This window comes from Haliotis rufescens, unplaced genomic scaffold (genome assembly GCF_023055435.1).
Source record: "Haliotis rufescens isolate VD_foot unplaced genomic scaffold, xgHalRufe1.0.p SCAF_8, whole genome shotgun sequence".
Lineage (NCBI taxonomy): Eukaryota > Metazoa > Mollusca > Gastropoda > Lepetellida > Haliotidae > Haliotis > Haliotis rufescens.
Window position 1 is genome coordinate 19,319,229 of NW_025964372.1, and position 25,844 is coordinate 19,345,072.

Genomic DNA, 25,844 nt, shown 5'->3' on the forward strand with positions numbered 1-25,844 from the left:
ATTAGTGACACTGTAAATGTTTAAAACAACATTTGGCATATTGATGGGCTTTTTAGGACAATGGAACTTATTGGAGATAATTCTTGTGAATCCTCTACCCCTATTGCATCTTTCCAATAGACCCTCTCTTTTGGCTGCAATCACTCTATAACTAAAATTTCAGATTTCAACAAAAGTCCTCTTCACTGTCTAATTCACAGGATAAGTTGTTGCCCTAATAGCACATACAGCTCTCCTGTGTGTAAGGAGGGAAAAATGTCACCTCTTTCCTAGAACTTAAACACTTTAGACTGTTAGTTTAGTATTTCAGTGATGCAGTAGAGGTAGAGAATTCATAAGAATTATCAACAACAAAATTAAAAAAACCTAAGAATTGTACCTCTATTTCATTAGATGGCCAACATGACATGTTAAAACCCATTTTTGGTGCTCCTTGACATTTTATTTGTTTGCTGTTGAAAGTCACACTCAGCTGTATGACACCAGCATGTAAATAATCAAGTCTTTACCAAACAATCCAGTGACATGATGAGCATTTATATACACATGCATCAACCATACCATGACCACCAGATCATTGCCTCCTACGACAAGACAAGTTCTAACACACACCTTCATGGGTACATTGACGTGATATAATTGGAATCCAATCCTAAAAAAATCAGATCTTAGAGTATGCTACCACCACACACAAAAAATAAGGACATCCCATTACATCAGTATGACCTTTAATCTGACCAATCAAAGCGTTTTTCTAATTGTGTTAACTCGAAAAGGTTAACATGGGGCATTCTGAATGAAAGATTTATTCCAAATGATAGACATCTCTTGCTTCAATGGAATAAACATTTAAAATGGAAAAGACTAAACATAGCCTTTGGGAAGTACTGCCATGCAATCTTGGCCATCTATTAGATATTTCAGATATTATAAATTTACAGAACTTTATCAAAATATTTTTCAAAACTGTTAACCTGGAATGGAAGTCACATTGTTGGAAAGCAGCTTTCTGATTGGCTAATGTTGGCTTCTTGTTAATAATTTCATTGTTCGGTCGAAGTTAATGAAAAGTCATTTTGACCTGTAATGGAATGTGTAGCAGTAGCAACAATAAGATCTGATTTTAAAGTGATTGACTGGAATATTGCTTAATAATGTCAATTAACCTAACACAGTCATTGTCTTCGTCTGACAATTAGCCACAAGCAGGCATGGGTAACACTGTAAATGTTTAAAACAACATTTGAATATTGATGGGCTTTTTAGAACAATGGAACAATATTGGATATAATTCTTGTGATTCCTCTACCTCTATTGCATCGTTGCATTAATTTAATTTAATTAAACCCTCTCTTTTGGCTGCAATCAATCTGTCAATTAACCTAACACAGTTATTGACTTCGTAGAGCCTGGAACTGACTAATTGTCTGACAATTAGCCACAGGGAGGCATGAGTAACACTGTAAATGTTTAAAACAACATTTCAATATTGATGGGCTTTTTAAAACAATGAAACCAATTGGAGATAAATCTTGCGATTCCTCTACCTCTATTGCATCGTTGCATTAATTTAATTTAATTAAACCCTCTCTTTTGGCTGCAATCACACTGGAACAATGGAACTGGAACACATAGGTGTCGGTTGATTTGGTTGGAACAATGATGTAAAAACATAGAATGGCTTCACCTAACATAAACAAATCCCATTGTTGCTGTTCACCCGGATACTCCATTTGTTCCCCCTGTTACTGTGTTCTATAGGGAAGGCTTATTAGAGCATGTCACTTGCCCCCTGGGCTGAACCTTGAAAAGTGACCACAGGGAGTTCAGTCCATTCAGCTCCAGTCAGTCGAAAGTAAAGGGTCCACTTTGATAGCCAGTGGCAAACCAAGGTCCACCCCAACTCCCTACCCTGTTGTAATGCTTCTGCCCCGCAGTATAGGCTCAAGGATGAGGTGGCAGGATGTCAAACACTGGCTTTCTCAAAGGTTGGACTTTATGTGCTGGTTTCTTGCAATGCTTTTAAACATGTCATTTCTCCAACAGAGACTTAGACAGCCCCTGAATGTTGAATTAAAGCCACTTGTACTTTCACATCTGAACTGTCGTACAGTTTTACCTGAGCAGTTTACTCGCAGAAATAGTGTTGACGCACTACAGAGATGATACTCTGCTCATCCTAAGAATACCTTTTGCATAAAGGCGACATTTGTTGCCCTCTTGAGAATTTCTCTCCATGCTTGGTGTCACAAAATTTCCATCAAAGTCGTTCATGGTGTTAAATTACAAAACTGAGATTGTTTATTTTCTGCTATTAAGTTGGGTCTTTCAAGTTTCATAGCTTGTCCTGGTTATTGTTAAGTCTCTGATGGGCATTCAGAAGTTGCATGAACATTTATGGAAAACAACATTGTTTTTGTTTGCAAGGTTTAAGGACAACTTCATCAGTAATAAGAAATAAGTGAGTCTGTTATCTGGCATGGTATACTGTATGGTGGTGCCCACCATCGTGAGGTACTTGGCAGACCCTAGGGGAAATCACCCCGGGCCATTGTATATTTGTGAAAATGTTACCTTTGGGGACAGCTTTACAACATATGTAAGATAATGAGAGCCTTGCTGTGCCCACAAGTTGAATTCTTAATTACTGGCTGTTGACAACACTACTTTTCTTATGTGTCGTCATTACTTTGGTGATCTGATTCTTGTGTCAGTTGTTGTCATAGTGTGCTTCTTGTTTCATCAGATGGATTCTTGTTTTTATGTTTTAAGGAGATTGCCAAAGTTTACTTTAAGAACATGTAGAAAGAGGTACCAGGCATGTATCACTTTGTAATATATACATGTCATACGTTCACACACTTACTGACTTTAATTATTTACCACTTATAATACTTTAAGAATCTCATAGTCATCCATATATCTCATCCTTACTTTGCATTGATAATACCCTGATTACAGTGTTTTTTGCTTTTACCAAGCAGGTAAAGAAAACTTTTAGTTGTCTAGTTAAACTGAGGTGGCTACATTTACCATCTGTAACTTTGATTTATGGACAAAAAACTTGGCAACTAATACCATATATTTAGACATGCTGCATGTGGTTGCAATGTAGGGGGTTAGTGATGATTTTATGGGGGATTTTACTAGCGCTGCAGGAGCCATTTTCACACTCAGGACATGAATAATGTAGTAGTATTATATTTGCTATGCGCCAAATTCCACACTCTAGGTGAATCCTAACAGCTTTACGGAAAATAGGGAAAACTGCTTCGACGTAATAAGCACCCCGCTCTAATAAGCCTCGGCGATATTTGTTAATATGTTGGCTAGTGAACAATCCCAATTTGCACCCCTTCCGTTTGTGCACAAGACTTATTTATTTGTGTATAATACGCACTTGTGTGTTATATGCACCCTTAATTATGGGCAGTTAAATTCTGGAAAAAAATATCAGTCGTATATAAACATATCAGGATGTCAGCATAAACAACCAAATTTATCTTTCTATCTATCTTTTTTCCCACCAAAATACCATTCTAATAAGAGCCCCCTATTTCTAATTTGAGGGGCGCTTATTACGTCGAATACGTTACACTAGGTCATCATAAGTTACAAGACAAAGAGAGGTGGTCTGAACATGGAGTCCTGAAGTTTTTGCTTCTTTCAAATGTGAAAGGGAGTTAATTCCATAGAAGTGCAGTATTGTAGGCAAAATGACCTCTGCCCAAACCCATGTCAGTTTAGTCTGGTACACAAGGGAGATGTTTCTCGGCAGAACAGAGGGATCTAGATGGTGGATATACCTGTATAAGGTCAGATAGGAAACAGATAAAATAAATTACCTTAGAAATGAAGGTGGAGTAAACGTGTTTGAGATATGGATGTGCCCAAGTTACTTACTTTTAAATTAGGAATTTAACCTGCGCTTACCGACATATGCATATTTCGCGCACAGGCCCGCCAGGCCATTTAGTGTTGGGTATGTGCCCAAGTTGCAAGCATATCTTTTTATTAGATACCACTGAGAAGGGCATTATTCTCACCAGGTGGACTCCGGTGTTATTGTTTCAATGATCAGTGAACTGCTGTCACATTAATCCTGCTCTATGAATTCAGCTTGACCAGCACTCTGTAGATAAAGTCCATGTCTTCAGAAGACTGGAATGTCAATTAGTAGGTATTGTTGTATGACCTCCTCCTCGTTAACCCCTTCCCTGCTTGTCAACACCTGACACTATCTGTGGATTGGAGATGACTCTGGTAGGTCCTGATTGTTGGTGCAGTATGAGATTTATCACCCAGTGAGTACAGGAAGCAGTGTTGCTGCAGCACTTTGAAGGTTGTCACAAGGTTAATACCATGTGAGATTCTGATAACCAAGATAAAGTCTTTCTACAAAGTTGTGATAACCTCTCCATCTCTTCTCATGAATCAGTACTTAAAGCTCTGACATGGTACCAGCTCTATACCCATCCTGATCTGAAAAAGTGACAGTCATGTCTTGCGCAGGTTTTTCAAATATCTTCAAATGTTTTGCAATACTGATTCCAAGGTGTGTACTGCAGTCATTAAGTGACTTGAATTTGTGTTGATCAGTGGTTGCAATATAATATGCTAGTATAATATTTCAATATGTAACTTCAAAATATGATAGTTATGCTTCATCAGTGTCCTTTGTTATGGCACTTACTTTTCATTTTGTGTTTCATTTTTAATGTTTCGTTTATCTGACATGCAGTTCCCCTTTGAATCATGGTTAGAACAGAACTCCAGGACTCGATCATGACCAGTGTTTGTTGCTGTCATAAGAGGTTGCATTGAATTGGGTGGTCAGGATTGGTGACTTGGTTGTTTTCAAGTCATTGTACTCTGACGACATGGGATGTGGGTCATGGTATCAATCACCGGATTGTCTGGTTCAGACTACTATTTACAGGCCAGTGTCATATACTCATAGAGCTGGAAAATTTCTGATTATAGTGTGTAACAAACAAATATGTGAACAGCCTAGATGTGTGGTTCTGAAACTCTAGTCATCTACCCACCATGTTTCATTGACCATGTGATTGTGTTGCAGATTGAATCGGAGTGCAAAGGCTGCCAGTGATGCGGAGTATCCTGCATATGGGGTTACGGGACCCAACAAGGAGCGCCTCCCCTCTCCTGGGGACCGCAAGCTGGCACAGAGCGCCCAGATGTATCACTACCAGCATCAAAAGCAGCAAATGATCGCCATGGAGAAGTGAGTACACAGTCATACTGTCTGGACTAGTATCCCCCAGTATCCCATGTTGTAGTAGCTGACTCATTAGGCCAGGTTACCATTGTACAAAACAACAACAAAACAAACGGAAGTCTGGGTTGATTCTATATTTTGCTATCCCTCCAGGAAACTTATGAAGTGAAAATAAGGGCATCCGGGACAATAGTTTATTATTGTTATAAAAGTTCAGGGTTATTACCAAGAAACCTCCGCAAGACATGCAAAACTTTCCCTTTAAATTACAAACTTGAATTTATTTGCAAAAGTAATAAATTAAATATTCAAGATTTTGGTAGACCTGTTAAACACAGATACGTTGGCCTTATGCAACGTCCCTGCACCAGCCATGGGGTGTGGGGAATGTGGCTCTGGTGATGTAGTGTAATGAAGCTGTTTCTATGCTGAGTAATGGAGATTCAGAAACTGATCGCAGTGCCAATTGTAGAATCGCTTTGCGTAACAGTGTCAGCGTGATGAACAACGTATCATTTAACACTGAAGGAAATTGCAATAGGTATTGGATATCCCCTTGCTGCAGGTGGAAGTTATCCATGCATTAATGGGATAACTGTCACTGTTGCACGAGAGTTGAACATGAATTAATTGTTTAGCTCACCTAAACATATAACAGTGAAGGCTGCATTACTATTCTGCTCCCTATAAATAATGTTTTATTACAGCTGTGGGTTGTTCCAAAGTATTTTCCTAAGTCAATATTAAAATTGTTTACAGAGAGCAGCTTAGTGATACAGTTACCACAGCTAGGGCAGAATAGGTCCCCTGTGTTTGAAATAATCGCCTGCCCATAGCCCCACTGTGGCAGGTAGATCTCGTGCTTGGCCATAAATTTCAAATTTGCAGAGTCCATGCGGCCTGCAGTAAATGTAAACGTTAATTTGTCCCAATATGCTGCAGGGCCTGAAGAGTTTGGTCAGGGCCTGCAGTTTATGTGGGTTGTGATGATAGCCCGACAATTTGTTTGTTTCAAACACTGCCCTCTTCCCTATGTTTGTCAACTAAGAAATATCAGGTGGTGACATTGTATTGTGTCATCATACTTCGGTGACTTCAGGTATGGTTGCTGATGCAATAAACCACTTGTTTGCCTTGCCAATATTTGACTCATATTTACAGACTGATATAATTGGAATACTTCAATTCTTTATTCATGTACATGTGTAGGCCAGCGGCCCATGGTACAATATTTGGTCCATCATTAACATTTATAGGCTTGGAGTGTTTGGAGTCTAACATTCATAGCACAGTATATAAAAGTTGCAACATTTCTAATAACAGTTTCTTTGTTTACTGCCATAAGCATATTGAATTTAGCAAGAGTAGGATGTACAAAATACTTCTGTGGTAAATACTGAAGACGAAGTTCATCATAAGCGTTACAAATTAATAAAAAATGATATTCATTTTCGACATATCTTTGGTTGCAACTATTGCACAATCTCTGCTCTCGTGGAGTATTAACGTATCTACCAGTCTATAATTGGAATACTGTTGCCTAATTGTGGCATGCTGAGTGTATGCTGAAGATAGCAATATTCCATCAAGTATTAATTTGACAATGATCAGCGTTGTATGTTATAGGTGTCCTAGGGTCCCTGTGAAATTCTTATATATTTAAGTGTAAGGATCCCATTTGTCTAAATGTTTCAACGTTATCGTTATGACAAGAACTTTCAGACTTTCTTGCGTCAGTTGGATAAACGATGATGAGAATGGTTACACAGCGGTTTGAACTTGATAATTGATGGGCTTGTATTTTCATGTGTACAATTCTGTCCTTGTAGTTCTTTAATGATGTTTTCATGTCTATGTATCTCTTCAGGGCCAACGGTGAGATGAAGCACGACGCTTCCGATGAGGAGTCGGAGGAGGAGAATGAGGAGGGGGATTACACAGTGTATGAGTGCCCCGGTCTTGCGCCGGTAAGTAGTCACACAGAAATTGGGGTGCTGTAAATCCTTGAATAGACACCTGCCTTGAAAACTAGCCGGACTGACTTGCAAAATGAATGAATGCCCGCCTTGAATAGACGCAGGGTAAAAATCTACAAACTTGTGATATTCCATTAGGTACTCAATTTAGAGATAATGAAAAGAAAGCTGTTTTCATACCAAATGCAAATCACATATCCCATCTTCATTGAAATTAAGAGGATTAACCATTATTAAAAGATAGGGGCTTGCTCCTGAATAAAAGATGTCTCTGACACCTTGGCATCTGTTTCGAGGATTTATGGTAATCATTACCTGAAACTGCCTTGCTAAGACTTAAAAAATTGGTTATCAGTAGTTGTCAGGCAGATGAGGTATTCCAGTTACAACACAGCGTGTCAGTTTCATGTGGGAGGAAAGCCCAAAGTGATGCAGGTCTCAGATGTTTACCACTCTCTTGAAACCCATGGGCACGGGCATGGTGCCAACAAACCTAGAAACATAATCGGGGGGAACTGGGATATATTTCTAATAAATTATTTAGGATACTTAAAATAGAATGTCTCATGTTGACACTGGACTATTTTGTGTTTCAGACGGGCGAGATGGAGGTTAAGAACCCGTTGTTCAGTGATGAGACGCCGGTGACGCCCAGCGCTGGTGACGCAGAGAAGGACGGGGAGAACTAGGCCACTCTGTTGTCATAGCAACCACACTGTTGTCATGGCAACCATGATGTAACCACTCGTACAGTTGTGATGTCATTTTCTGCTCTAGTCAACAGTTATCACAAAGAGTGAGAGTAAAGTCTTCAGGTTTCCCTGATAGATTTGTGATGCCAATAGAAGAAAACAAATTGCAGACTCCATATTTCTGAATTCTGATGCACACCAAAGCTGTTGTGATAACTTCTAAATGTTCTCATGAAATCATGTGTTCACAAATTCAACGATGTCTTTGGTCACGTGAATTGGAAAGTGCCATGATTTCATTTGAAGACTGGAGAACAGATTCAGCATTTAGTAAATGGTTGCCATGACAATGTGGGATAATCTTTGTGCTGTCCTGAATATAGTTTCGTCCCCTCTTCCTGTTGGTTCTATCAGATGTTATCAGATGTTATCGGATGTGATAACCCTTCTAGCATTATCAGTGCTACTTGTCTCATTATCTTCTACTGGCAACACTTTTGCATGGAAATATAAGAAATAATGAAATCTTTCTGAATTAATGTGTTGTGGCTGAGGTAATAAAATTGGTATGAACTATTCTCAGTGGTGTTAAAATTGTGTTCAACTTGTACACTACTGCAAGATTCTGTATGTATTTTGTGTTTGGTTGTGATCTGTCCATCCTGTATAGTAATTTACTGCTAAGTATATAGTGTTTGTGGGTACTGGGTTGACGTCGCCCTATGGGTCATAGGTACAGCATCATATAGCGTGGACATTGGTTCGTACTTCCTTCCTCTCTGCATAGCAAATCTGCACAGCTCCTTACCATGAAACAAAATCATAGGGAAAATGGAGAGAAAAACTGGTTCCGACATCGAATTATGTTCATATGCTTTTTTGGATTTTGTTACCGAAAATCTTTAAAATATACCATTTTATTGCACTTTACAAATTTACTATGCAGAAAAGGGTCAATTTGGGTGTGTAATAAAATCAAAACTAGACTTGTAACATAGTGGCACGGGCTTGGGTTGAGGGATATTCTTTTGACTGAGAATCCATGGCACAGAGCTCATCAATTTAACCTTAGACATTGATTAAAGAAAAAAATAGCTTAAAAAATGTACATTTATAAAAACATCCAACAGAAAAAGGCAATTCTTCAGAATACACGCCTTTCATGTAACATCATTAGGATGTAATTTCATGGTAACATATACCACTCAAAAAATTAAGGACCATCTATTTCATATAACTATAGTTAATCTGTCATAGCATGACAATATAAAAGAATAAGGTGATCCTTAACTATTTTTGAGTAGTATATATGCAGAAGGTTAAGTTGATCATCATACTGTGGTTGCACTTCTTCAGTCTACACTCTCCTAGTCATGTACAGCATGCTCTGGTCCACGGCCTTCTCCTGGGTATAACATGGTTCTTGTGATAGAAATGGCTCAGCTACATATATATATCTGGCATCTTTTGTTATATACTACAATCATTGTTACTGCATTTTTTCTGTTAGTGAATGTTCTTTCGCTCTTTGTACTGAGTTGTTCAGATATTCATGTCAACTTCAATGCAAAATAGAATTAAAATAAATCTTATTCACATGGCAACTGTGAATTTCTGACCAATACTAACATTCCATTTTTAAGCATTTCAAGTTTGAAATCATTTACATATTTTAGTGGGAAATTATTCAAACAATTAGGCCATTTCAGCATGTTAACATGTGATTTTAACATAAATATATTTTTTCAATGAAATATTATAATTCTGGTTTTTTCTCTCCAGAATGTCATTTACATGACAATTTTGCTGACTCAGCTCTTTTTATTTACTCCCTCTTTTTATTGTTTTAGTTTTATTGCAATATTTTTCTTTTACTCGACAGCTGTGCAACATTCCCAGTATACATTCTGAAACATGGTCAGAGTTTTCAAACTGACTAGATAGAATCTCTAGTTCATTTCATGCTTTCTTAGTACAGTACACTGCTTTTGAAACTATATATATATTTTTCAAAAACTTTAGCATTTTAATACAATAACACAAAAAAAATAATGCCAACAGAAGCCTCAGTGAAAGGCTTAGGGTTACTTCCCATGCTTTGTTCACAAATCCTTTTTAAATATTTTATCAAAAGGTGATGGTCATTTTATCAGCCTTTCCCCATGGGTGAAGAGAAAAGTTAATAAATATCATGTGTCAAATTATTCCTAAAATCATAATTCCTAAAATCATTTTTTCTGTAGAGATCTTTATCCTAGCAGTGCAATAAACTTACTGAATCGTTGATCACAGAGTTGATTGCTCTTAGCGTTGATCTCTGATATTTTGTCAGTACATGATTGTGGAGGTGAGGTTTATTTATTGGTTGTCATAGTTACCGTTGTGGCGCATGTGTCACAGCAACATTGTGTTAGTAGTCTGTATAAAGCTTTGTTTCATATTGCCATCATAAGAAAACTGTTTTATTTGGTCTGCAGATGTATATGAAATATGACTAAATTGTTCCATTTAATCTATCCCATTGGAATGACAGTCTGTTGTTCGGAAATCCTAACTTTGTATAATTTTGGGTTTTGAGAAATTAAAGTGGATTGAGAACTTTTTAAGTTTACAAAATGGCATGGTTAGAAGATTCACGTAATCTTATTATTCACGTAATTTTGGTCATTTCATCTTGGAAAAGAGACACTTTGCTACGTCGGCAACAATCACAATACAAGTTGCTGTCAGCCCCCTGCAGATCAGTGAAGGTCACAAAGTCCTTGTGGGTATACACGGCAAAATGCTTAAGGACAAAGCGAGCAAGCTTAAGCGACTTGGGATATTTTGCTCGTTGAATACACCACTTTCCTGTACATTTGTTGAAGTTTTGAATGTGAAGTGTTTGTTGTTGGGCTTGTGAAAGCCGTGTTGGAGAGGGACTCCCTGGAGTGGGCTTGTTAACACGTTGATGGTCACGACTGTTTCTTTGCATTTCTTTCTTCTTTGTCAGCAATATGGAATAAAACTTGTTGAGAAAAGAATGTGTTATTTTGTGAACCAAGGGATATGAAAGGAAATTGGTATCACAAGATGTGGCATGCTGGAACAAAATGTCGGGAACCTGGAACGTAACTGTACATGAGGATCATAGTGACTTTGTTTGTTTTATGGCCACAGTCCCCCATATTCCAGCTGTATCATGATGGCCTGTAAATAATCGAGCTTGGACCATGTTATTACAAACAACGATCCACACTTTCAGTGTATGATGACACAATTGGCCAAGTCACCGAGCAAGACAAACTAAGCCATTATAAAGTTGCCTCTCACAACATGGATAGGTTCCTGAGGACCCAATGTTATCTGGAATCTCCACCCACAGTGATGGCCACAACAAAGAAATGTTAACCATGTGAGGTGTCATCCTCTATATCTCGCACTTCGGTAAACCTACACTGAGCCCTGGACACATTCACAGTGTTCTTCGCGATCCTAATTTATCTGCCTTTGATTTCATTTAGCCAATTTGAATGGCTACGCTACCAGGTCTAACGTACCAATCAGAATGTGGATTACGAACAAGCCTTGATGTTTGGTTGGCGACAACAACAACAACATAGCAGCCAGTGCCCTTTGATTACAGTAGAGTTTGAGAAATTGTTGAAAAACTGACTGATAACCAAAAGGATGTCTTCATGTCTATAAATGGTGATGGCATGGTTTCTAGGCAGTACGTGTTAGCTTCCTTATGGATTTTCTTTTCCGGTATCTCAAAATTTGATTTGAAATGATAATGAGAATTAAGGGCAGATAATTTAAGATCGCGAAGACCTTGTGGATGGGTCCAAGGGGAAGTGAAGGTTTACTGAAATGTGGGCCCTGGAGATATAGATGATGGTGATGTGTAAGGGGGAAAAAGAGGATATGTACCCTGCAACTTCCATACCCCTGGATCAGCCAAAGCCTTGTACAATTTTTTAAATTTAGACACAAAATCAAGTCAATGGATGCTGAATATCCAGAAATTATCATATAGATGTATGGTTCGCCCGAATTATGTTTCTAGGTTTGTCAGCGCCATGGCTCGTGGGTTTCACCGAAGTGGTAAACGTCTGAGACCCGCATTACTTCAGGCTTTCCTCCCACATTAAGCTGACATGCAACTGTAATACTGTTAAAAGCAGCGTTAAACCCAACTCACTCACATAGTTGAAGAGCAAGAACATGATACACAGACTTTACAAGTAAACTCCCTTCCCAGTGCAAGTCATAAGCCTATACAAGATCACAGTACACTATACCATGATTCATGTCGTCACACATTCTCCATCAAAGCGCTCGATGAACAACAGCCAAGTTCACACTCACTGCGTCAACAGTAAAGTGCTGTGTCAGCAGACTTAATAAAGGGTCACTAGGTAGGGGTGAATTGGGGTTTAACATCATGTTTAAGACTTTTGCTCTGATATCTCTTGCTCTTACTCGTCCAGACTAACGCTGGTTTTATAGAGCCAGCCCACTGAGTTACCATGGCGCAGTTTAACATGGATAACCTTCTTAGACAGGGTACTGACTCGGAGCCCGAATGGTCCTTTTTTAATACTCCTTAATTCTGAGTTCCTGGCAGGGTAAGCAAGTACAGTTAACTATGTTTATAAGGAACACGAACTGACCAATATAATGAACTTATTTTGTAATGACCATTTGTTGTATATATATATATGCTGTATATTAGTGGTCCTTTTGTGTTCGTTATAACTGTAGTTTACTGTACCATCTTTCAAAATGTTTTGTATGACATGGCCGGGACAGACGCTCTATCCACTAGACCGTATAAATAACATAGAATACCCCTGGGTCAGGCATGTGAGCCAACAATTAAGTAGTAAGAATTTGTCCGTAGTAAGATATATACGAGGCAATATTCGTGTGGTCAGAGTAGGTCCACAGTAACTCATAAGTGTCACATTCGTCAACAATCGTGTGGTCAGAATATGTCAACAGTAACCCATACTAGTCATACGAGCCAACAGTCGGTGTGGTCAGAATATGTCCGCAGTAACCAATACTTGTCATACGAGCCAACAGTCCGTGTGGTCAGAATATGTCCGCAGTAACCCATACTAGTCATACGAGCCAACAGTCCGTGTGGTCAGAATATGTCCGCAGTAACCAATACTTGTCATACGAGCCAACAGTCCGTGTGGTCAGAATATGTCAACAGTAACCCATACTTGTCATACGAGCCAACAGTCGGTGTGGTCAGAATATGTCCTCAGTAACCCATACTTGTCATACGAGCCAACAGTCAGTGTGGTCAGAATATGTCCTCAGTAACCCATACTTGTCATACGAGCCAACAGTCGGTGTGGTCAGAATATGTCCACAGTAACTCATACTAGTCATACGAGCCAACAGTCGGTGTGGTCAGAATATGTCCTCAGTAACTCATACTAGTCATACGAGCCAACAGTCGGTGTGGTCAGAATATGTCCGCAGTAACCCATACTAGTCATACGAGCCAACAGTCCGTGTGGTCAGAATATGTACATGTATTCTGAGTTTGGCTGGGGTACATTTCTGTCCACAGAAACATACCTGGGGTTATATATGTTGTACCTGTGCTGACGACCCCTTTAGCCAAACTAAGCATCACCAATATGCTGGTGTGCCACGTGCTCCAGCGGTGTATGAATGTGTATATGCTACATCAACGGAGACTGTATTGAGTGTATTCATGTAGAATCTCACACAAACAGCCATACATAATACCCACACAGTACACCACATCCTGCAGAACATGTGTCACTTCATGTTTATTTATTGCAATCAGTCTCTAACAGGGAACCATTTCAATATGTATAGATGTATTAGTGAGTGAACATCACTTACATAACTGGGCCACACAGATGTTTCAGTAAAAGCGTGCTGGCGCCTAAGGTGCTGCAATTTCCTGTGCGCTCCTTAACCACACCAGAAACCTATGTTTGTGGGGTCGAATCCTGGCTCGCCCAGATCATGTTTCTTGGTTTGTCAGCACCATACCCGTGCTTGTGGGTTTCACCAAAGTGGTAAACGTCTGAGACTTGCATCACTTCGGGCTTTCCTCCCACATTAAGCTGGCACGCTGTGATATATTCAAAGCAGCCTTAAACCAAACTCACTTTCTCACTGTTTTAAAAAGCTGTACCTGAAATAGGTGACAGTAACAATTTATCATGTTCAAATCGGTTCCTTTTTCTGATAGGATCACCATATTAGAAATCTCTATTATTCAGGGTCTGAGCCCCATCAACAGAGCTATCTTAGCGCTAAGTTAATTTTAACTCCTATACTTTAACACAGGCTTACAATAATCTTTGTGGAATGGGGCCCATGTTTAGGAGTCAACTCTATGGGTCACTATGGGTCTGGAAGGAGTCCACTCTAGATAGTATCTCTATTATCTAGGGTCTGGTTTAGAAGGAGTCCATTCTAGATAGGATGGTGATTATACAGGATCTGGAAGGAATCATCTCTAGATGGGATCTCTACAATCCAGGGTCTGGGTTAGAAGGAGTCGATTCTAGATGGGATCTCTACTATCCAGGGTCTGGTTTAAAGAGAGTCAACTCTAGATGGGATCTCTACTGTACAGGGTCTGGTTTAGAGAGAGTCCACTCTAGATGGGATCTCTACTACCCATGGCCTGGTTTAAAGAGAGTCCACTCTAGATGGGATCTCTACTATCCAGGGTCTGGGTTAGAAGGAGTCCACTCTAGATGGGATCTCTACAATCCAGGGTCTGGATTAGAAGGCATCCACTCTAGATGGGATTTCTACTATTCAGGGTCTGGATTAGAAGGAGTCCTCCTAGATGGGATTTCTACTATTCAGGGTCTGGTTTAAAGAGAGTCCACTTTAGATGGGATCTCTACAATCCAGGGTCTGGGTTAGAAGGAGTCTACTCTGTATGACCAAGACCAACTGGTCCTACATTGTTCAAACCAGGTGTTCAAGACAACTATAACATTACCTTGGTTTCTTGACAGGAATGCTGTGTGACACAATCTGATCCTTAATCCTTCCTCCCCTGTTGGGATCCCTGGGCAGGTCCCCTGTACCCCCTGTCTAAGAGTGGAGGTCAGCCACTGTGACTTAGCTGATTGTGTCATCACATGTTGACAGAGTTTCATGTAACTCATACTAGCAACCACTGGGTGTGTCTGGCCTCCGACTCAGTTATTGACATGCTGCTATGAAATAGCTGATATACTGCTGACTGCAGCATGAACAACAAACACAACAACAAATCTTACCAGCCCTAGCAGGTCACACACAAGAGAATTTTCTGAGTCTGATTAATTTTTTATCAGCAGCCAAGACACCAAGTGTCCTCATCCAACATAATAATGTATGAATTATTACTCAGATGCTAAACTGCCAGACCAAAGACGTTAAATACACACTTGAAAGTTAGATTTGACCAAAAAACTACAAACATTATCAAAACATTACTCGGCTGAAAACAGACGCTGAAATAAATTAGAAGTTCCAAACACAACTACGATACCCATATAAAATACTTTACATCAGCAACGAATACACATTTGTTTGTTTCATTTTTAGCCACCATCAAACATAGGTGTGTACTTTCTTTTGTGCGGTAGTTTATTACCATAACTCTCACATTTCACTGACTTTTGACATATTTTCTGGAAATCCTATTTTCGTGAGTATTATTTGCACTCCTGTAAAGAGTTATCTTGTATAGTGCAAATCTTCCATGTGTTGCTTCTGGTGAAGTGGACCCGTGAAGATCCGGGGTAGAATAGGTCTTCAGCAACCCATGCTTGTCATTAAAGGCGACTATGGTTGTCGTAAGAGACAACGAAAGGGATTGGGTGGTCAGGCTCACTGACTTGGTTAACGCATGTTATCATATTCCAATTGCGTAGATTGATGCTCATGATGTCAATTACTGGATTGTCTAGTTTAGACTTGATTATTTACAGACCGCTGTAATATAGCTGGAATATTGCTGAGTGCGGCGTTTAACAACAAACAAACAATTTTTTGTGAAGTGTCTGCTGGAGTGGGTAGGAGAGAACAGACGAAGTAAACTGACAATACAACTGTACAATTTATAAGGTTCCTAAACAGTTCTTCCAGTGTCCTGTTACAGTGGGTACATGTATCTTTAAATGAACTTCTTTCATTGATGTTCATTGACAATTTTGATGGAAAAACGTTCCCCTTAAGTCAGCACCAAAATGAATGTTTTAGTAATCTAGAAATCAAGTGGAATTTACAACGAAATATTTACTAACATGACTAATAGCTAACCTGTTTATGACTGGAGATATATGTGTTTTATTCAGAATGTTATTCTGTACTCTGAACACACACGAGTGTACTAATGATTTGCAATCTTTTCGTTACAAGCAACAAACAGAACAAGATTACGCTTTCTTAATCAGGGCTCTGTTTGCTCATGTAGGCCAGTTAACATGGACAAGTAACATTTAGGCGATTTGTAAAGGTGCTTGCGTCGGTTTAATCTCATGACGTCATATTCACCGGAAGTAATGTCATCAGAACCGGAAATGATGTGATAATACTGGTATTACATAACCAATGACAATAGATGAATTCTGTCTTTCTGATGGCTTAATGTCATAAGTGAAACTATATGGATGCTGGTCCTGACACGTAACAGAGAAGTATTCCATAATTAGAGTTTACGTATATGTTATATACTTATCCTGCATTACATATTGCACATTGCTCTTACTAACGAAGTCCTAACTGGAATGACAGAATTTCAGACAGTGGTGACATTCCCTGGGCCCACTTGCACAAAGCGATCTTAGCGCTAAGATGATCATAACTCCCATACTTTAACATAGGCTTACAATAGTCGTAGCGCTAAGATCGCTTTGTGCAAGTGAGCCCTGGAGTTCAAGATTTGTCTATTATGACAATGAAACAAGTTCATTTTCTTCTTTTGAAAGTATTTCTTGGTCCTAATTTATTTCTATCTGGACCTTGCTTGTCGCTTACTGACAGAGCCCTCCTACCATGATTGTGGGATTCTAGGCTGTATGAGGAGAGTGAGGGTACATACTTAGCCTGTTATCATAAACAAAACAATAACTGTTGACAATTTCATCCACATATTTTAATACATCATTTATACAAATGTAGAGTAATAAGTATTCTTAATGAACATTTTGTACATTTCATAACTTTGTGTGTATCCAAGTTTAATATTTGTACAGTGACTGTTTGTATTTACAAATTAATCAGCTTGTCTATCATGTCTGTCAGATTGTCAGATGTTGTTTGATGCATGACAAGACTTCTGTAGTTGCTCCTCAATTTATTTCACATGATAGATCTGATTGACAAGACAGCCATGAGATCTGCTGGGATGTATTCAAAAGCAAAGACTACATAAAATATGGAATGTTGAGTGGAATTGGATTCCAGTGTTCTACTGGCTCTTGGAGTCTTGGAGTTACTTAGAGATTGCAATGTTTTTATGTGGAATCATTGTCCTAATGAAACAAGGATGTGGTGGCACATACAGATCTCCACCAGGCATAAACACTGTTCACTCCCTACTCCTGGTAGAGTTAAGACTATCGTAACACTCAAACTGTCTTACACCAGTCGTAGTGCCAAGACAATAATCACTCCCATACTTTAACATCATCTTACAACAGTCATTGTCCTTAGACGATTTCACTCCCATACTTTAACATAGACTGAGCTCCCATACCTTAAACTTGACATACAAGCGTTGTAGTACTGAAACTACTTTGCGGAACAGGAAGGTGGTACCTAATGAATCAACAAGAGGGCGCTAGTAGTTGCTGAATTGTTGAATGTACAACAAATACTTCACACCAAACACCAAGTACTGTACACCCTTAACATTATCAGAACTCACAGATAAAAATTAAATTTCACTTTTCATCAAAATGTAAGAAGCATATTTTCACTTTTCATGCATAAAATCCAAATTTTTCAGACATGTTTTTTCATCATTGAAAACAGGCCCCCTGATCTCACACCTTCTGCAGAAATGCAATAATCTCACTGCATATATTGTTCATAAGTTATTGAAGGTCGCTTTGACATGTACAGGTGTTCAATTTGGTGGCACGGGAGTAACTGGGTCAAGCATGGACTTTCTCCGGGCTGTTTCCTTGGAAACACTATTGTGTAGCTTGTTCAGTCGCTCCTGGAAACAGAAGAGGAAACAATCAGACTTATAGCTGGGCATTCAGTGGTAAGAGTTATCTGCCCCTGGATGCAACTGTGTAACACAGGGCCAACAATGTCCTGGGGAAGCCCTGGGGTGAGTGAGTGAGTATGGTTTTACGCCGCTTTTAGCAATATTCCAGCAATATTACGTCGGGGGCCACTAGAAATGACTTGGCATAACAGGGCTAAGACAAGGACTGGTTGGCTCGGAGTCAGTACACTGTGTCTGAGTTGGGTATTCATGGTAAACTGCGGCATGGTATCTCCTTGGGCTAGCACTATAAATTCAGCAATAGTTCAGACTAGCATGCACGCACCCACACCCACACCCACGCGTCGCTATATAAGTGCAATAATCTTGAACATTAAACCCCATTTCACCTCCCCTGTATGCTATGTCCCAGCAGAACCAACATGATGGGTTTCTGCACCACTCACTAACTGTAGTCAACTCAACATACACATCACATTGCTGCCTGTAACATCTAAAGAGCTCAAATCATCTGATATGACTGCCTGTAACGTCCATACTGCTAAAAAATCAGACATGACCGTTTACCATAAGGTAGGGCTGGGACAGGTAACTTGGGTACTGGGGTCAGGTGGGTCCTGAGTAGGACCTGGATACTCACAGGACTACCAGACCAGTGGTTAGTCATGTGACATATTGTTTAATGATAAAAATTATGTAGACACAATAAGTGACTAGTGTTAGCATTTCTTTCGGACTTTATATGTTTGAATAAAGATAAAACTTCAACTTCTGTGTATGCATGACCAAATTGTTTTATACGTGTATCCAAATACTTTTTGCCAGAGGTACAGTCAAACTATTCCCAATCGGAAATTTGGTACCGATCTCTTGTGACCTACAGTGGGTAGGGTACCCGGTAGTAAATTTGGACTTGTCCCAGCCCTACTATAATGTGAATACTGCTCACACAAGTCGGACATGACCACCTGTAACATCAATACTGCTCACACAAGTCGGACATGACCACCTATAACATCAATACTGCTCACACAAGTCGGACATGACCACCTGTAACATCAATACTGCTCACACAAGTCAGACATGACCACCTATAACATCAATAATGCTCACACAAGTCGGACATGACCACCTGTAACATCAATACTGCTCACACAAGTCGGACATGACCACCTGTAACATCAATACTGCTCACACAAGTCGGACATGACCACCTGTAACATCAATACTGCTCCTCAAACAAGTCGGACATGACCATCTATAACATCAATACTGCTCACACAAGTCAGACATGACCACCTGTAACATCAATACTGCTCCCACAATTGGAGATGGTTATTACCTGGACATTTTGCAGGATGTTATTGACGAGTGTCACTCGGCGCCTAGACGTGTTTAGTTTCTTCACGTAGGGTTCAAGGTCAACAGGATTCTGCTCACATTCTGTTATCTTCCTCAGTTCTTTAAAATACAAACAGTGCATGGATAAACTATTGATTTGTGATACAATATACACAACTACATACAAGGTAGATATATGGAGGTTCTCACGTTTACTTTTCAAATGCATTGAATATGATGCATCCATATTTCCAGCCTAATAGGCAATATAGGATCCATATTACCAGCCTAATAGGCAATATATAAACAGACATATCTGACAAATAAGCAATGTAATAAATACACGACAGGAACTTGAACTATCTTGAGGATGTGGCAGCTATAAACTTTCCTAGTACTATGATTCAAGAGGCTAGCCCTATCAGCCAGTCAACAAGGTCGGATGACCCTGACCTCCTTAGGACTACAAAAAAGATCACTAAGCTGCTTCACTGTTTGTAAGTAAGATCTGTTACGATTCATTGGGTGATAATGCTGGTAAAACCTATTTCCTTACAAATGTCAACCATGTTGAAAATATCCAAAATTTATTTCAATTCTGCCACTCCCTAAAATATGCATATTTCAGAAAACACTCCCTTGGCCATTCATACAGGTCAGGACCGCCCCCGTGGTCTAGTGGTAGAGCGTCTGCCTGGAGAGAGGAAGGCCAGGGGTTTGATCCCTGGCCACGCAATACTAAAAGACGTTAAAAGATGGTACTTGTGGTTACCCTGTCTGGTGCCCGGCATTAAGGGCCTGAAACAAGGACTGGTCGGCTCGGAGTAAGTATACTGTGTCTGTGTGGGGTATTCATGTTAAACTGCGCCACGGTATCTAAGTGGACTAGCACTATAAATCGGCAACCTTCCGGCCTTCCGGATTAGTACAAGCAGCCCCCCCACCCCACCCCCATGACCAATAAATTGTACAGTTGTATTGTCAGTTTACTTCATCTGTTCCATCCTACCCACACCAGCAGACACTTCACAAAAAATTGTTTGTTTCTTTATTTGTTTGTTGTTTAACACCGCACTCAAGCAATATTCCAGCTATATGACGGCGGTCTGTAAATAATCAAGTCGCGACCAGACAATCAAGTGATTGATATCATACGCATTTATCTACTCAATTGTGATAGGATGACCTGCATCAACCAAGTCAGCGAGCCTAACCAACAATCCCGTTGTGAAATGTTTAGCCAAGGAGTGAGTGAGTGAGTATGGTTTTATGCTGGTTTTAGCAATATTCTAGCAATATCACGGCGAAGGACACAAGAAATGGGCTTCACACATTGTACCCATGTTGGGAATCGAATCGGGTCTTCGGCGTGACGAGCGAACGCTTCAACCACTACGCTATCCGACGACCCTGTTTAGCCAAGGAACATGTAGCTATGTAATGTGGTCTGGTTGATGTGAGAGAGGACAGAATGATCTCAGTGTAATATTCTTCTTCTTATTTAAATAAACAGCTATATTAAATGAGCTAAATATCAGGATCCCAAGTTAAATGATTGTAGGTTACCCGAAACAAAAATATTGGCAAGACTGCTGTTTACTGGATGCAGCTTAGAGCGCTTATTGGCTCCAGTTGTGAGTAAGGGTCAGCTAGTTCACTTCCTTTAACAAACTGATCCACTGTAAATCCATAAAATTCTTATTTTAGTTTCATGGAACAAGATGGCTACCGATGCAAGCAGCAAGGTAAACAATCAAGTGCTGATCACTAGGTAAACTAGCAATAGTAATTTGTAATAGCTCCCATGGTAACAAGTTGGAGAATCAGATCATTTCATAAGCCCTGCTTAGCGGGCTGGCAACACAAGTTCCATACCTGTGTGGTGCTAACTGAAATCTGAAAAAGTGCACCTAGCAAATTGCAGTGCTCCCAAATGTTTTTGGAGGGTATGTCTAGCACTCACCTTCTGCCAGACAGTCTATCTGCTGCCTCAGCTCCACTTGACCATCTCTGCAACACACATGCATTTGTTAGTTAACTATCACACGCAATTCACAGCAGATATCAGCAATGTAACTGGGGCTATTTATTGAGTCCTTGGTACTCTCAGGAATAATTGAGTGAGTGAGTGAGTTGGGTTTAACGCCGCTTTTAACAGTATTCCAGTTATATCGCGGCATGTCAGCTTAACATGCTTAATGTGGGAGGAAAGCCCGAAGTGATGCAGGTCTCAAACGTTTACCACTTCGATGAAACCCACGAGCACGGGTATGGTGCTGACAAACCAAGAAACATAATCTGGGCGAACCGGGATTCAAACCCACAATCATAGGTTTCTTGTGTGCCTAAGGGATGCAGCTCTGCACAGCGAATCGCGGCGCCTTAGACGACTAGGCCACCCGTGCCCCCCCTCAGGAATAATGTTATGCAAACTGCTAGACCACTGTGATCTGTTTATGTTTGAAAAATGAAAATAGACAACATTAATTTCCTATCAGAACACAAATGTCATATTTATTTAACAAGCATGATACAAATGAATCAGTTACAATCCTTGAAACAACCCCTTTTTTACAGGCTTAAAACCAGCTATCTCCTTTTTTAAAGTGTTATTTGTAAGTCGTTGGAAATAAATTTGTCTCTACACTAACATTGACTTTTGTAAAAATTGAGAGCAAAAGCATTTATTTCACTTTCAGTCCATGGCAAAAACTTTGAGCTGATTTCTGTATATGACGAAGAGTGGGAATCAAAACAGCAGAAACAGAATTTTACCCTTGACATACGGTACCAGTTATCACTACTGTTTTATGGAACCTCTTCATTTAAATAAATTACATTTATTTAATCTCTCATATTACATTCACATCTTTTATTCATCATAATGAATACAGTGTTCCCGCTGGCTTTTGAAACTGCCAGGCATTGTGGACAGGCAACTCTAAAAATTACCAGTCCCCCCTAACTTTTGCCAGTCCCAACTTTCAACAAATAAAAAAATGTATGAAAATTATTTAGTTTTAATTCTTTCAACATCATGTTCATTGCAAAGATGTCATCTCTGAAGTAACTTAGTTACGACATTCACACAAGCTTCAGTCACAATTTTCTCTCTCTTTTTTTTAATATTTTGAGACAAAGTCGCCACAAATGGATATTAAACCCAGAAATAGACCAGGGAAACCCTGATGGCAACAGACAAGCTGACTTTGTTCGAAAAATGTACTTATATGAATATCACCAATGTTTTGTTCAACAACAAAGATTTATAAGGTACTTTATTTGTCTGTCCACAGGGACTGGCAGTCGCATGAATTACCGGTCCAAGCCTAATTGTACCGGTAAAAAACTGGTAATTACCGGTAAACGGGGACGCAGGAATAACAATACTTTATCAATCTGTCATCTACCAACAGATGTAAACAATATTCCCCAGATTTGAACTACATATCAATGCTTATAAAAACACTGTGGATTCCATGAAAAATATATTCATTAATCATGTTTAAAAAAATGGGCTAAGTCGCGTTGTAAAATAGTATTTTCAGGGGAAAATGACAGACAGACTGCAAGCAATGATTAAATAAATTTGCATCACCTAAATTGTTGAAACGTTAAATGATACACCTGCAGGTGTTTTTTGAGGAAGATGCTTATCTGGAGTATTTTTAAAATTAAAAAATTGAGGCAAGTTTGTTCATCATGTTCAGATTAATATTCTCCCTTCTAATGAAAATGAGCAAAAGGAAAACATGTCACGATCATCATGATCCTGAGGGCTAAATAGCGGGGTGTCGGTGATAAAGTTCTGGTCGCTTTGCTAGTGTGCATCACGTTTCCACTTACGGTATTCGACGTAATAAGCGCCCCCGCTCTAATAAGTGCCCACGGCGATATTTGCTAATATATTGGCTAGTGAACAATCCCAATAAGCACCCCTTCCAATTGATCAATGTACGCGTACAAGACTTAATTATTCACGTATAATATGTGTGATATATGCATCCTTAATCAGGGAAAATTAACTTCTGGAAAAATATATCTGTCATACATAAACATTTCAGGCTGTCAGCAAAAACCAGGAAATTTACAATCTTTCAACTCTGTTGTTTTTCACCAAAATAATATTCTAATAAGAGCCCCCTATTTCTAGTTTTGTGAGCGCCCTGGGCGCTTATTATGTCGAATACGGTATTATAGGAGACACAAAGTATATAATACTTAAACCATGTATGATGTGTCAAAAAGAGAGAACCTATTAGGTACACAAAGGATATCTATGCTTCCAATGGAGATTCCAACAGTCAACACAAGGCGCCCCGCACGTCTCTCGTTTGGATCAGGGACACAGATCGTGTGTCAGGTGATCAGTAGAAATTTTAATAATATATGGTTTTTAAGATCAAATTGTTTTAAAAAATAACCACATATATCTAGGGATGACAAAACATGAATAACTTAAATGTTAAATCTTTACACAGTTACGACAACACTATGTTCAGTCATATTGTGAACTGTATTAAGACTAACAGTGATGGTGGGAGGGGCACCTGTCATTCATAACACCTATGTACATTTCAGCGCGCGCACTAACCTGACACACGACACCCTCTCGTCAATCTCCTCCACTGCAGGCTTCAGAAGATCTACCAGTCCGTTTGCGATAGCGTCCCGCGTCCGTGTATCTAATGGTGTGTCGCTCGATGGTGAGGTAATGGGAGACTGAACTTCCGCCATTGTGATGTTTTGCAAGGGGAAGTAACTCTAAGTTACTACTTAGTTTTTAGTATTTGTTCAACTACAATTTTTCAGGTTCAAATCTCAAACTGGTTCTCATTTTAGATTATGGTTGTTTTGACATTTTTGGGTTCAAAGTGTTCAGTGACAATCTTCTGGTGCAACTGGTGTGTGTGTCCATGTATCACAGCATGAGAAAAATTAACCCGAAACCTACCTTTACTAGTCAATAGAAGTGACAGATTTAACTAGTTATATGAACGAAATGGGTGTTCTATAACCTCTTTTGAGTAGTATATATGATTGTGTGTTTGCTGTTTAACACTGCACTCAACAATACCCCAGCTATATGAAGACAACCTGTTAACAGTTCAGTGATTGATATTATGAGCAACGATCCACATTGTTGGGGTACATGACATGCACGCAACCACCCGATCCATTAAGTCGCCTTGTACCAGCATAGGTTGCTGGGAGCCTATTCTAACATGGAATCCCAACTAGATTCATGAAAGTTTGGACTGTGGTGAACCCAGATTTCTTTCATTGCTGTAAATTCCCGTGATGATCCAGGGTAGAATAGTTCTTCAGCAACCAATGCTTGCCGTAAAAGGTGACTATGCTTGTCATAAGAGGCGACTAACAGGATCAGGTGGTCAGGCTTGCTGACTTGGTTGATGGATGTCATTGATCCCAATTGCATTGATTGATGCTCATGATGTCAATCACAGGATTGTCTGGTCCAGCCTCGATTATTTACAGACTGCCATCATATCGCGGCGTGACAGCTTAATGTGGGAGGAAAGCTTGAAGTGATGCAGGTCTTAGACGTTTACCAGTTTGGTGAAACCCACGAGCAAGGGTATGGTGCTGACAAACCTAGAAACATAATCAGGGCGAACCGTGATTTGAACCCAAAATCATAGGTTTCTGGCGTGCCCAGGGGACGCAACTCTGCACAGCGAATCACGGCACCTTTGACGACTGGGCCACCCGTGCCCCCCTTTCAATGTAAGAGTGAATAGCTTACCACTCTCTTTGTTCCTACACTAGTTAATATCAGAATGCATGATGCTGATAAAATACAAAATATAGGATGATGATCAAATGCAGTGGTCTGAGATGTGCTGCTGAAATAAGGAGGGGCCCTGGAGGTTTTAGGATACAGTACATACAGGTCATCATATACAATCACAGGTTTCTGGCGTGCCCAGGTGACGCAACTCTGCACAGCGAATCGCGGTGACTTAGATGACTGGGACACCCGTGCCCCCATATCTATATAGAAGGTAAGGTTTAACTCATATCTTAAAGGAAGGCTTTTGGTCAATGGTGTTAAGCCCTTCTTCTGCAAGTATATGATCAATGCACGTTCCACAAGTTTGTCCGTTTTCCGAAGGTCACAGAACTGTTGCAGTGAAACAATGAGCTCAATTTGTGGATATACTTCTGTGACATCATTTAATGTCCACCACAAACGAATTCACTTTTATGTAATTCCTTCTAAAATTCCTTCCAAACTTGTCAATCAGCTCTCACTGATGCTGATATTTTTCATGCTTACTCAGTATTTACCTCACACAGGCAAGAAGTAGCCCTGAGATGTTCCAAACAATAAAGAAATTGTTTTCCAT

At 39.6% G+C, this 25,844-nt stretch overlaps 2 protein-coding genes across 2 annotated transcripts in view; one reads left to right on the forward strand and one right to left on the reverse strand.

Annotated features, from left to right (window-relative positions):
• LOC124142476 (neural proliferation differentiation and control protein 1-like) overlaps positions 1 to 10,927 on the forward strand; it is a 53,584-nt gene extending 42,657 nt beyond the window's left edge. Inside the window, exons 5-7 of the mRNA XM_046510962.2 lie at positions 5,081 to 5,245; positions 7,107 to 7,206; positions 7,812 to 10,927. Coding sequence (XP_046366918.1) covers positions 5,081 to 5,245; positions 7,107 to 7,206; positions 7,812 to 7,904 — 358 coding nt within the window. The 3' untranslated portion in view covers positions 7,905 to 10,927. The remainder of the gene's footprint in view (positions 1 to 5,080; positions 5,246 to 7,106; positions 7,207 to 7,811) is intronic.
• Positions 10,928 to 17,027: 6,100 nt separating this feature from the next.
• Positions 17,028 to 24,242, reverse strand: LOC124142477 (SNARE-associated protein Snapin-like). The gene is made up of 4 exons (XM_046510963.2): positions 24,068 to 24,242; positions 21,437 to 21,483; positions 19,475 to 19,593; positions 17,028 to 18,117 (listed from the first exon to the last, which is right to left on the reverse strand). Exons 1-4 carry the CDS (start codon positions 24,208 to 24,210, stop codon positions 18,025 to 18,027), a joined length of 402 nt encoding a protein of 133 aa, XP_046366919.1. The 5' UTR covers positions 24,211 to 24,242; the 3' UTR covers positions 17,028 to 18,024.
• Between the last annotated feature and the right edge of the window lie 1,602 nt (positions 24,243 to 25,844).

Coding starts and splice junctions, on each gene's coding strand:
- LOC124142477 (XM_046510963.2), bottom strand. CDS start 24,210: ATGGCGGAAGTTCAGTCTCCCATTACCTCACCATCGAGCGACACACCA. Junction 21,484..24,067: donor GAGAGGGTGTCGTGTGTCAG/GTTAGTGCGCGC, acceptor TGTGTGTTGCAG/AGATGGTCAAGTGGAGCTGA. Junction 19,594..21,436: donor GATAGACTGTCTGGCAGAAG/GTGAGTGCTAGA, acceptor TGTATTTTAAAG/AACTGAGGAAGATAACAGAA.